The sequence below is a fragment of the Culex pipiens genome, chromosome 3 (assembly GCF_016801865.2).
Source record: "Culex pipiens pallens isolate TS chromosome 3, TS_CPP_V2, whole genome shotgun sequence".
Lineage (NCBI taxonomy): Eukaryota > Metazoa > Arthropoda > Insecta > Diptera > Culicidae > Culex > Culex pipiens.
The window spans coordinates 19832798-19846489 of NC_068939.1; the positions used below are offsets into that span (position 1 = coordinate 19832798).

The window sequence follows — 13692 nt, forward strand, 5'->3', positions numbered from 1 at the left end:
ACTCAAAAAAGGGTAAAAAAAATAACTAAACTTAATGCATTTATGCCTCCTCTCAGTTTAGCATGTTTGCTTTGACGTTTGCACTGTTTGCGGCCTTCCAACGATTCGCCCAAACTTCAGGCCAGTTTAGTTCATCACAGTTTGTCGCGAGAATCGGACCTGGCTCTGCGTTCCGTCGTCGGTTCCCGGTTTGACGTCGGTGTGTGTTCAGCTAATCGGCGTTGCGAGAAAGAAGCAAGATATTTTTAGCTTTTAATTCCTTGCAATTTTTTTTTGTTCGTTTCGCTCGTCCGGTCGACGACAGAAGAGCGCCGTACCAATTCCTCGTCGCTGCAGGTTCGAATCCCGGTGCAATTGTTCCGTCGTTCGTTGTGAAACGTGTGTGTGTGTGTGCGGCCGCGAAAGAGGTGCGGTTCTCGACGGGGTATTTAGTTCTACCGGAATTCCGACCAAGAAGAAAGTGTCAACTCTTGTGGCGGCCGAAAATAAGCTCGGGTTGGCGAAATTGTGATTTTCTGCGGCGCTGTCTGCGTGGCGCGGCCAAAAAGAGAAAGCACCAAAAATCATCCGATCTGCACACGTAAACACACACTTTTTGTTTGTCTGTGCCGGGAGTGAGCGAGAGAGAGAGAGAGCGCGCGTGTGAATGCCGTCCAGCCAGGGCTACCAAAAGGTTGCGTCGGACCCATCCGAAGCGGAGCTGGTCCAGAGAACCGCAGCAGGCGAAGAAATGCCCTCGATACAACAGCCAGATACAGCCGTGACCGCCAATCCGGCGGGGAAGATTCCGGCCACAAACTCGCAGCAGCGGCTGATGCCGGCCGATTCGGATTCGGTGTCCTCCTCGTTGGACGAGGGCGACCCGGAAGCGCCGCCGGGCGGTGGCCGGCTAGAGGACGACGAGGTGACGGTGGCCAGCTCGACGCAGGTGTCGGCCACGGCCTGGTTCACGGTGGGCGTGCTGTGCTTTGTCAATCTGATCAACTACATGGATCGGTTCACGATTGCCGGTGAGTGGATGTTTTGGTTGATAATTTGTAGCATTTTGGTGGCGTGGAGGGTTATACTGTCTTGTTTACGTTTTGGGTGACCTGCGTAAAGTCGGAATGTACAAGGAGGACTTTCGAAAAGCTGATGGATTAGGTCCACTTGTTGATTGTATGAATGTAAGAAAAAAAAAATTCTTATCTTATAAAACAACTCTTCATTTATAATAGTCATAGTCAAATTTCAAGCAATTTGCATTTTAAATAATCTTGTCAATTAGCATAACTTAGGATGCAAATTATATATAAACTGAAATGTTGAAATTACGTTTTGTTTTATAATTGAATTTTTTAATCCTTCATTCCTAATTTTTCTTTCTTTCACCGATGATCTTCTCAAAACCTTACTTTTACTGGCGAACATATTGCGGATTTCAAGGAACATGCGACGTGGGACTGCATGAATCTTTAGCTGCTGCCGGAAGGGTGTATTCCGAAATTACCGAATTACCGAATCTTCCAATACTTCAAATGGTTTTTCTTGATTCTGAAATTTTGAATTGATTTTTATTTAAAAGAGCAGTAAATTTCACAAGTGCTTCGTTTTTAACATTGAAAATCGAACCAATAGTTTCCGAGATATCGCGAGTAAAAAAATGGGTGCTAAATAGATGACACTAAGAAATACTGTTTTCCACAAAATTTAAAATTTAAGAGGCTTTGTCCGATCTGGTTTCCTATGAAAATTGCCAAAATATGAAAATTAGAAGAAACTGACCAAATTGTTAGCACCTACAATCATTTTTTTTATGTTTGAAATTACAGATTAAATTGATTTATTTCAAAATTCATCTCCAAAAATTGCTTCCAAAAAAGCTTAAAATAAATCGAACAATGGTTAATTTTGATGCGTTCATTTTTTGCAAAAAAATAAATAAAATAATAATGAAAAAGCAATCCATGCTGTAAACATTTGGATGAAAAATGTGTTTGAAATTGCATTTTAAACTAGTTCAGTTGTTTTGCAATCATGAGTTTTCAAAAAAATATGATATGACGAAAACAAAAAAAATTGCGAAAAAAAACTTTTTAGTTTTTTCTTAATTAACCAAAACATGCTTAAAATTATTCTAAACGCAAGGGAACGCATTTGATATTGATTTCAGCTGATTGCACTTGACATTCCATTGAAATTTTGAAGGTTTTTGAAAAAATAAGTTTTTTGGTCCCCGTTTTTTCCAACCAAATTTAAAGTAAGGAAGGGGGGGGAGGGTACTAAAACTTTTAAAAATATTTGTACCAGTTTTAAGTTATTAGGAAAACTTTGTGCAACTTTTATAGAAACATTTTTAACAAAATCAAATAATTTAAATTAACGCTCTTTCGAATTCTTAGGATCCAGTCAGTGAAATTCTGGTAATTTACTATTTTTCATTTTTTGCAGGGCTAACTTCAAATAATTAAATTATATTCGAATAAACTCTTTTTTATGAATTCATATTGATGGGATACAAATAAAAATCATTTAAAAATTTTAATTAGAATTAGATTAGACTGACTGTCGAAAAAGCTATCAAAAAAACATTTGAAATAGAAAAAAAGTAATGCTTATAACTAGCTTTTGAAAATATTAACCCTAAATACACTAAATCTTCTTTAAAAATATGCATATTTTAAGCATTTTGTGATATTTAAAATTGAATTTCAAATAATGCTTAAAATATGCATATAAATATTAACAAGATTTTAGTTTTTTAAGGGTTAAAATTTTCAAAAGTTTGTTATCGACATCACAAATGTTGTTTGATAGTCGGTCTAATCTGATTCTAATTAGAATTTTCAAATATCTTTTTTGTATCCAATGAATATGAATTATCCAGAAAAATATGTTTTTGCAAAAAAAAATATGTTTCTGTGTTGCGTAATGCTGAAATACCGAGTTACCAGTCTATCGACCATTTCTTTTTTTATTTTTTTTTTCTTTTATACACAATTCTAAACTTAGTTTTTTTCAGCATTTTGAAGCCTAAGCAAATCCTGTGTAAATATGACTGGTAGCGTCTATTGATTTTTTTTTTTTTTTTTTTTTGATAGCTGCAATCGTGTTTTGAGTATTGTCCAGATCGCAAAATTAGGTGGAAAATGGATTTTCCGTAAAATGGTGAAGGTTCGGAGCTTCGGTGCCTTCAGAAGAAGTTGTTGTTGCAGTTAGAAAAGGGGCAACTTTTGGTTTGGTTGAAAATTAGGCTGGTTCACGATTAGGGTTATTTTGAAAATCTAACTTTAAAGAAATTTTTTCGTCTTCTAAAAAGTTGTTGAGCTTGCCAATCCAAGCAATTTTGTCAAAAACACCAAAATTTTATCTTGTAATCTACGCCTTCTACGACCAAATTTTGAGAAAGCATCTAAGCTAACCTTCAAAAATCAGTTCTTTGAATGTAGCAATTAAGGGTTGACTTTTAAAGAAATGTGATGTTCTGGGCACTTTTAGAGCTCTAAAAAACACGTATTTTCATTTTTTAACAAGTCAATTTGTACTTAAGGGTCAAAAGTTAGAGTTACAAAATGTGCAAAGCACAAAAAAAACTTTTGAAAAAGCTTTAACTGCAACAATATAGGTTGATGTTAAACTCAATCCCAGTAGACTTGTTCTAGCAATTTCTCCAAGCACTTGACACCAAAAAGTAAGCTCGGTAATTTTACCGTTTCTCGATAAACCACTGTTAACCAATGTTTACATTGACAAATATTAAACACAGCCAACGGGTCGTCGTCGCCGCCGCCATGTAAACAACAATACATTCCTGTGCAGTTTTCGCCAACTCCAGCACAAAGTGATGCCAACATGTGCAGAAACCAACAAAAAAAAATATTAAAGAAGGCTGTGTGGCCGTTCCGCCGTCATTGACACATTTTTACTCTCTCTCTACACACACACACAAGCGCCCATTGCATTGGCTTCTCTTCTTCAAACATGGAGGTTCATTCGCAACGAAAAATAAAATTAAAAAAAACACACACATTTGCCAATATGTATAATATTCGCTTGTGTTGGTTGGTATACGTTCCACGCCGCAAGTCTCTTCACGTTTTTTTCAAGCTCATTGAGAAGAGGCCTCCGAGCTCAATTTCGTTCAAGTCCGCGCCGTTCAATGCGTCTGTACACGTTGTGAAAGAACGCGCGCAATATTAAAAATTAAACACTTGACTGAGTTGTAGTTCTCTTGCTTTCGACAGGTCTTATGGCAGGTAGTTTGGACGGAGCTTAACCCCTTTTTGGTACCTGCGTTTTGCTGTGGGTCGACGATGCAAGGTTGTGCCAAAATTCGCTAGAATTCTTCAACTTGTTTACTGTCGAGCCGTAGAACCCATACATTACTCATTCAGTTCAGCGATGACGCACCGCCCACTTCAAGTGGTGGTACCACTCCTCAGTACAGATTGTCAAGGCAAACAGATTGGCCAATGTTTCTGGACACCAAACGTGCTGGACACCAACCGCCCTTTACGCCCAGCAAAACTGGCAGTGTTGCAAGCGCAAAACATACGTTGCCAGTGCCGATTTATTTTGCATCGGCCAATCTGTCTCCCTCGACAATCTGTACTCCTCAGGCCATAACGCACTTCCTCCGTGCGGAACTCAAGCATTATGGATGCATCGAAGGCCCCTCTTTTTTCGCTGCAGATCTTCGGAACGGAACGAAAACATAATTTATTCCACTCCGATATAGGAAATCTTCACATCGAACTCCGTTCGATACCTGTTTGCCGAAGTTCTAAACTAAACAGAAGAGCTAAAGCTGAACTACACACTTCACGGTTCGATTGTAAACACTTGAGCAGAACTTTTTCGAAACGCATCTGGATAGCTGATTGCTGGTTCAACATCCCTGCAGTAATTGTATTGTCAGTTACACTCTCTATCCGGAGTAAGTCGTTCAACCAATTCGAAGGGGAAGGGGATCCACCCACAATTTCCTGTGCAACTTGGAGTCACTCGAAAATCCGTTCCCCCACAGGGAACTTGAACGTGAATAATGTCGTCCCAAGCTCGTGTACAAAGAAGAATCAAATGCTGCATCTGATCACCATCATTCAGCGGGAAAACTTTCCTCCCGCTCGAAAAGTTCTCGTACACGGTAAAGTGATTTTCCCAGAACGACGAATTTGTGCACACCCTCTTCCAGCAGAAAAAAAAAGAATGAATATGTAATCCGCCACCTTTTTGCTCTGCCTTTTTCGTCCCCGGCTGTGTCGAACTGGAGAAATGAGATATTGTCTTCTTTCGGATTTTGGTACGTTCCCCTACCCGGAGGGCACTGCTGAAAAATGCAAATTTAATTTCTGCGTTCCGAAAGTCAATTCCCGTTCGGGACCTTCTTCCTTCGGGAGGGTTCTCAAGACTCCATTAGAGCTTCCAGAAGGGATTAAGGACCTTGAGCGACTAAATCCTTTGACAAATTTGTAAGATCTTCTTTTAGCTCTTAAAAATGTGCGCATTTCAACATGAAAAAAAAACTTGACGCGTACACCGAGATTCGAACCGAAACACTTTGCATGAGAGTGCAACTCTTTACCGCCGTGCCGCGAGAGCTTTTTGGTAGCAGAGAGGCAGAACGCAAACACGCTTTTCATCGTTTGCACTTTCATTCTACATCTTAGTCTCAATCTCAAATTGCGTAAAAAATATAAATTTTAATCATTTAAAAAATATCTAAACTTTCTTAAAATTAAAAAAAATCAATGGTTCTAAAAAATTAAATAAATTTTGATTCTTTTAATTTATTTTTATTTTTTAATTTTAGAGTCTCTGAATTCTCGTATTTTTTTAATTATCAAATTGTCAAAACTTTAAAATTTTGTATTTCAGATTTTTTGAATTTTGTAACTATTATTTTTTTTAATTTTGGTTTTTTTATTCTTTAAAAAAATATTTAAAAAATATGATTTATTTTCAATTTTTGATTCTATGAACCATTGATTTTTTAAATTTTAAAATCCTTGAACTTTTGAATTTTTTAATATTTTCTTTTGTTCTCATGAATTTTCAATGTTAATTTTTATAACCTATCTTTCTTTTCGTATTTTTTTTTAATTTTGTTAATTTTAATGTTTTTAAGTTTTTTACTTTTCAAATATTTTTTTTTATTTAGGCCGTTGCAAATATTTTTCAAAGTTTATATCGCCCCTCCTTCAAAATTGGTCTAAAAAATCAGGGGTTAAAAATGTTTTTTTTCAAAAAAAACGTGAAAATTTCCATAAAAATAAAAGTCTGACCAACTGAAAACAATCTAAAATTCATTTTTCTGCATTGATAATCATATTTAGCATTTTTGAGCTTGTTTAAAAATGTTTTGAATTTTTATGAAATTCCAATGTACAGCACCGCAAAAATTTTATTTTTCACAGAAATAAAATTTTTCATTTTTACTTAAGAACATAAATTTTAGAAAATATTTGCAACAGCCTTAAAAATATTTTTTTTTTTTTGAATAAACGAAAATGTTTTATTATTCTTTGATCCATTGAAAATTGATTATTTAATCTTTGAATTGCTGCTAAAATTCCTGAAGTGTGTATTGATTTTTTAATGCTTGATTTATTTATTTTGAAATTTAATTTTAAACACATTTTTGATTTAACTTTTTTTTGCTGAATTGGAGCTTTACATTTCAAAAGGGCACAAAACTTTTGTAAACAATAGTGTATCCCTTTCACTCAAATGACAGTTTACATAAGGTGTGAAAGGGACACACTCTTGTTTAGAAAAGTTATGTGCCCTAATGAAATGGCAAGCACGAATTGTCAAAACTAAAAAAATCTCTTATCTTTTAATTTCTTTTAAATAATTTTTAAATTAATAAACTGCTTTTATTTCAAATTTCTAAATTTGGATTTTTCAGTTTTTTAATAGATTAAAAACATATTAATCATTTTTGATTTTTAATTTTTTTTTGTTCTGAGAAAAAAAAATATGTCTTTTAAATTTTTGATTCAATGAACGATATTTTTTTTCAAATTTTTAATTCCTTGATTTTCTGAATTTCTTGAATTTTTGATGTGTTGATATTTTAACCCGGGCATGGTCTTCGGGTCTATAGGACCCAGTAGCACTATAAAAGTGATTGTAACTTTTGACCAAAAACACCTAGAGATCTGAAATTTTGTGACTTTGTGTAACTTATTAAGACACACATTCTGGCCAAAAATTAACTTCCGGTGGCCACCGGAAGTGCCCGCCAAAAAAAAACTGACACCAATGGTATTCCGGGTCTATAGGACCCAGAAATGTTTTCGGCTGCCAAAATTCGAGATTGTAACCGATTTTGGATGTCTTGACCTCGAATGAAAGGCTAGGATGTCTACTTTTTGAATCCGGCCGGCAGAACCGGTTTTGGACACCGTGGTCACCGGGAACCTGCTATAACCGAAAAAAGTCCTTTTTGAGGCCCCTACTTTGAGGAACTGTACCTCCGAAACGATTGCACATAGCAGGTTGCTACCGGTTGCATTCGACAGATAATAACCTGAATTTTAAGCCCCAGAAAAAATAATTGGTCCATAGTGGCCACCGGTTCCGGTAACCCGGAACTTCCGGAAAACTTGATTTTTGCAGTTTTTGACATAAAACCGTCACACGGACCAGTCTTTTGAAACGGATTATTTTGCAAATCATTGCAGAAGGATACTACATACTACCCCTGACTGTTTGGTATCGGTTCTGGCCAACTGTGGCCAATCCGGAACCGGTTCCAGGGGTACCCTAAACGGTTCCAATAATTGTCGCGCTAGAAATCCGTCATGTTGCATATCAAACTTCATGAAATTGAAAGTTATGACCATCTGAGGTCATGCCGATGTCCTCTGACCCAACCTGGTCACTCCGGAACCGGTTACCGGTGGCCACTGAGGGACACTATCGGAATATGCAATGAACCCTATCATCCGACGTATCAAACTTCATGAAATTGAAAGTTATGACCATCTGAGGTCATGCCGATGTCCTCTGACCCAACCTGGTCACTCCGGAACCGGTTACCGGTGGCCACTGAGGGACACTATCGGAATATGCAATGAACCCTATCATCCGACGTATCAAACTTCATGAAATTGAAAGTTATGACCATCTGAGGTCATGCCGATGTCCTCTGACCCAACCTGGTCACTCCGGAACCGGTTACCGGTGGCCACTGAGGGACACTATCGGAATATGCAATGAACCCTATCATCCGATGTATCAAACTTCATGAAATTGAAAGTTATGACCATCTGAGGTCATGCTGATGTCCTCTGACCCAACCTGGTCACTCCGGAATCGGCTACCGGTGGCCACTGAGGGACACTATCGGAATATGCAATGAACCCTATCATCCGACGTATCAAACTTCATGAAATTGAAAGTTATGACCATCTGAGGTCATGCTGATGTCCTCTGACCCAACCTGGTCACTCCGGAATCGGCTACCGGTGGCCACTGAGGGACACTATCGGAATATGCAATGAACCCTATCATCCGATGTATCAAACTTCATGAAATTGAAAGTTATGACCATCTGAGGTCATGCTGATGTCCCTCTGACCCAACCTGGTCACACCGGAACCAGTTACCGGTGGCCACTTGGGGACACTATCGGAATATGCAATCAACCCTATCATCCGACATATCAAACTTCATGAAATTGCAAGTTATGACCATCTGAGATCATGCCGGAAGACGAGGGGTTATTTTGCAGACATGGTTTATCCATTTATCCGGCAGAGTAAATCTGCCAAGCTTTCTAGCTCAGTTAAACAAAATCGACAGTGGCCCTATGCCGATTTTGTGCAGGTGATATCTAGCAGGACAATGTCCTGTTAGAAGCCCTGCGAGTATTCGTAGTTCCCTATGGTTTAAGCCAAGAAGTTTCTTGATAATTGAAGGACTTAGAGTGATAAAAGTTTTAGCTTGTTCATTGCATATTCCGATAGTGTCCCTCAGTGGCTACCGGTAACTGGTTCCGGAGTGACCAGGTTGGGTCAGAGGACATCGGCATGACCTCAGATCGTCATAACTTTCAATTTCATGAAGTTTGATACATCGGATGATAGGGTTCATTGCATATTCCGATAGTGTTCCTCAGTGGCCACCGGTAACCGGTTCCGGAGTGACCAGGTTGGGTCAGAGGGACATCAGCATGACCTCAGATGGTCATAACTTTCAATTTCATGAAGTTTGATACGTCGGATGATAGGGTTCATTGCATATTCCGATAGTGTCCCTCAGTGGCCACCGGTAACCGGTTCCGGAGTGACCAGGTTGGGTCAGAGGACATCAGCATGACCTCAGATGGTCTTAACTTTCAATTTCATGAAGTTTGATACGTCGGATGATAGGGTTCATTGCATATTCCGATAGTGTCCCTCAGTGGCCACCGGTAGCTGGTTCCGGAGTGACCATGTTGGGTCAGAGGGACATCAGCATGACCTCAGATGGTCATAACTTTCAATTTCATGAAGTTTGATACGTCGGATGATAGGGTTCATTGCATATTCCGATAGTGTCACTCAGTGGCCACCGGTAACCGGTTCCGGAGTGACCAGGTTGGGTCAGAGGACATCAGCATGACCTCAGATGGTCTTAACTTTCAATTTCATGAAGTTTGATACGTCGGATGATAGGGTTCATTGCATATTCCGATAGTGTCCCTCAGTGGCCACCGGTAGCCGGTTCCGGAGTGACCAGGTTGGGTCAGAGGACATCGGCATGACCTCAGATGGTCATAACTTTCAATTTCATGAAGTTTGATACGTCGGATGATAGGGTTCATTGCATATTCCGATAGTGTCCCTCAGTGGCCACCGGTAGCCGGTTCCGGAGTGACCAGGTTGGGTCAGACTTTCAATTTCATGAAGTTTGATATGCAACATGACGGATTTCTAGCGTGACAATTATTGGAACCGTTTAGGGTACCCCTGGAACCGGTTTCGGATTGGCCACAGTTGGCCAGAACCGATACCAAACAGTCAGGGGTAGTATGTAGTATCCTTCTGCAATGATTTGCAAAATAATCCGTTTCAAAAGACTGGTCCGTGTGACGGTTTTATGTCAAAAACTGCAAAAATCAAGTTTTCTGGAAGTTCCGGGTTACCGGAACCGGTGGCCACTATGGACCAATTATTTTTTCTGGGGCTTAAAATTCAGGTTATTATCTGTCGAATGCAACCGACAGCAACCTGCTATGTGCAATCGTTTCGGAGATACAGTTCCTTAAAGTAGGGGCCTCAAAAAGGACTTTTTTCAGTTATAGCAGGTTCCCGGTGGCCACGGTGTCCAAAACCGGTTCTGCCGGTCAGATTCAGAAAGTAGACATCCTAGCCTTTCATTTGCGGCCAAGACATCCAAAATCGGTTACAATTTCGAATTTTGGCAGCCGAAAACATTTCTGGGTCCTATAGACCCGGAATACCATTCGTGTATGTAGAAAACGAAGACCATGGCCAGGTTAATTGCAAAATTTTTATTTTTAAATTTTATAATTTAATTTTCTTTTTGTTTGTTCCATTTTGGATTTTTAAGATTTTTTTATAACTTTTAAATTGTTGATTCTAAAAAAAATATTTAAAAAATATTAATTTAAAAATTTTGTGTTTTTCAATTATTGAACCATTGAATTTTTATCATTTAATCTTTGCATTTCTGAAATATTAATATTTAAATTTTTTTATTGTTATTTTTATTTTTTTATTTTTTTTTGCATTTTTAATTACTAATTATTTTGTTAATGAATTTTAAATGTTTATTTTTTTAAAGCTTGTTTTATTCAGTTTCTAAACTCTTGGTTTCTTGTGTATTTAAATTTCAACTTTTATCGTTTTAATAAAAGAAATAAAAGCAAAAATGTTATCACAATTTTTGAACGTAATTTTCGTTCGACATCTTACTATCGAGAAATCGTACATCGCTTTGCAGCGTTCAAAGACTAGTGTAATAGCAGTCTTTTCTGTATTTATACGTAAAATTATACTTTAAAAAAAATCAAAGAATAAATCAAACACATTCATTTAATTTAACTTGTGTGTGAAATTGACAGCGGGTCGAAATACTTCTGTTAGCATAAAGATTCGAAAGAACCTAAGAGTATCGACGCTTCCTTGGATTCCGGTTAAATTTAGGTTCTAAGTTCTTTCTTGTCCTCGAAACGAATTACCCTCATGAAAGCGGCCAGCCCTACTGTGTTGCTTTAACCACAGAAAGGATTCTGTGAACGGAACACATTTCACTGCATCTACAGGGGAGGAAGGATGTGTGGACATACCGTACCGAACGGCTCCATTTTCATTGATTTTCATTGGTGTGGAAGTATAGGGGAAACGAAAAACGTTTTAAATAGTAATATTTTGTAAAGTTAGACAACTAAATATAAATTCTGACGATTCTAACTTGTGAACAGCTTGAAGCAAACAAACTGGAACAGCATCGTAGATGCTTCCGCAAAGTTCTCAAGAACACTATAGTTTGCCTAGCGTTGTGTTCACTTACCCCTAAAGAACCCCTCCGGGTATCTCGCACTACAAAAGTCAAGAGGTGGTACTTTTTTTTTGCATCCTAACCTCACTCACCTGCTCGCCGAGAGGCTGCTGCAGTTGTGCGGTATAAAAACAACAACAGCAAAAAGTTGAGAATCTCTCAACAAGCGCCCGAGAGCGCTTTTCACGGAATCCTTGTGTTGTTTGTTTAAATTTCCCTCAACCAACAAAACTTGCCGGGCTCGGATATTCCACGCGAGAACTTAATTACGGTATCAGACCGCCGCACACTTGACTGCTCGCACAAACCAAAAGGGGCAAAGTGTTAATTAAAATGTGGAGCAACTTCCAACCCGGCTTGGCTTAGGATAATTAGGGTAATTTATTTTTCACTTTTTGACCCTGGGACGGTGTGGTGTGACGGGATTAGAACTTTTGATGGATTCTGAGATTAACATCGTCGTCTTGTTCATTAGTGGCAGATTGACGAATGAGCTTGGAGGCTGGCGGGACTTTGGGGATTTGTGGAATCAGCTATAATGGATTATGAAATGATATAAAACGAAAATCGTGTTCGGTTTGAGATGGGAACTCTTCAGAGAATTATGTTTTAGACTGAATTCATCTCAAAGTGTTGAATGAATTTAATAAAAAAAAAATCGTAAAAAACCTCTTCCAAGCGTAACATCAACCAGACTCAACAACTTGTGCAAGATTCCCAAATCTCAAAGAAGAGGAAACCCGAGCAGACGGATATAACTGGGGAATAAAATTTTTTGATGTTTGAAAATACTAGGCCAATAACATTTTATGTTTCTAATGACTAGATTTGTTATTCGTCGTTATGATTTTTTTGTTATTGGATTGTTGTTATAACAGACTAATAACATTTTTAGTTATTCTTCAAACAAATCTTTGTTATTTTTTTTGTTATTTTAACAACTAATCCGATCATCCCAATAACAGTTGGAGTTATTCTTCCATAACAAAAAATGTTATTCTTAAGTTGTTTTGGCGTTCAATCAATATCAGACCAATAACATATTTTGTTATGATAACATAAACTGTTATTAAACTCTTCTGCAAAAATGGATTCCATAACACTTTCTCTTATTTTAACAGTATTTGTTATTGAAATGGCATGAATTTTGTTATTACCGTCTGCCCGGGAAGTCCCACACGTGTGGCTTTCTCGGTCGGTATCATTTTTCATCTGCTCTCCCTTAATCCTTATCACATGTGCTGCTGCTGCACTTGTTAACATGATGTAGAATCTCGACATTTTCCCGCCATCGTCGGCTAAGCACGTTGGAAGCCAGGCCGGCGGCATTAGAGTAATGATGTGAAGTTTCTGCTAGAAAGCAATTCTACGACCCAGAACGGCTTGCCCTAAAGACCGATATGCGGACACTTTCGTTTGCGTCTGGAGCACAGTTAATTGCTTGTGTTTGTCGTGTAACGGCCAATAAAACATGAAAAGGGGAAAGAAACTTTCCATCGGACAATTATTACCGCTGTAATTCACACAAGTGGTTCTGGAAACACCATTTACTTCCAACTCTGTGAGAACGCCGTTCGGTTTGAATAATGGATACGTCATGAATATCATCACACATTATGTGCGTACTTTTCTCTGATGTGTCGATTCAGATGAAAAATTCCGCTCATTTGTATTCGCCACATCATGATGAGATCAAACGAATTTCATGGAGGTCCTCCATTTTAATTTGTTCGCTGACTGTTAATTGCATTGAGATCGTTTGCTTGTGTCACGCTTGGCTGACAGCCGCTGAAGCCAGCAAGACCTTTTGGGACCGGTTGCGGTTCTGGTAACTTTATCTCACTCCAGAGTCGGTACCTCTATTTTTAACGTGATCTTCTCGCGTATGTTGAGTTGCACTTGTCCAGGTACCGTGAAGTGGGGTACGGTTGAACATTTAAAAACATGATTTAGCCACTTTTGCGTCTCCCTCCAGCTCGCTAAAAATAATCGATACCACCGACCTTAGCTCCGACTCAGATTTCGACCTATACCTTCCCAAAAACCGTCCAGCTCTAAGCGAAACTTATCTGGGAATACCGTGGAGATTTTCCCTTATCCTCTTAAAAAAGTGGAGCATCATCACTTCGTGTATTAACACACATTTTTCAATTTTCATGTATACATGACGAAGTCCAGGCTGCAATCCGCTTAAAATCA

At 38.3% G+C, this 13692-nt stretch overlaps 2 protein-coding genes across 4 annotated transcripts in view; both read left to right on the forward strand.

Annotated features, from left to right (window-relative positions):
* Window positions 1-13692, forward strand: part of LOC120412866 (60S ribosomal protein L28) — a 510937-nt gene that overhangs the window by 365608 nt on the left and 131637 nt on the right. The gene's annotated exons all lie outside the window — the stretch shown is intronic.
* The window catches only part of LOC120422917 (protein spinster), a 59291-nt gene continuing 45725 nt past the window's right edge, over window positions 127-13692 (forward strand). The window contains exon 1 of one of the 3 annotated variants that reach the window (XR_005606187.2): window positions 127-1010. Coding sequence is in view for 1 of the 3 variants with exons in the window: in XM_039586488.2 (XP_039442422.1) it covers window positions 647-1010 (364 nt within the window). In the remaining 2 variants the exon portion in view is untranslated. The remainder of the gene's footprint in view (window positions 1011-13692) is intronic. The other 2 variants (XR_005606186.2, XM_039586488.2) reach the window with 2 other exon arrangements.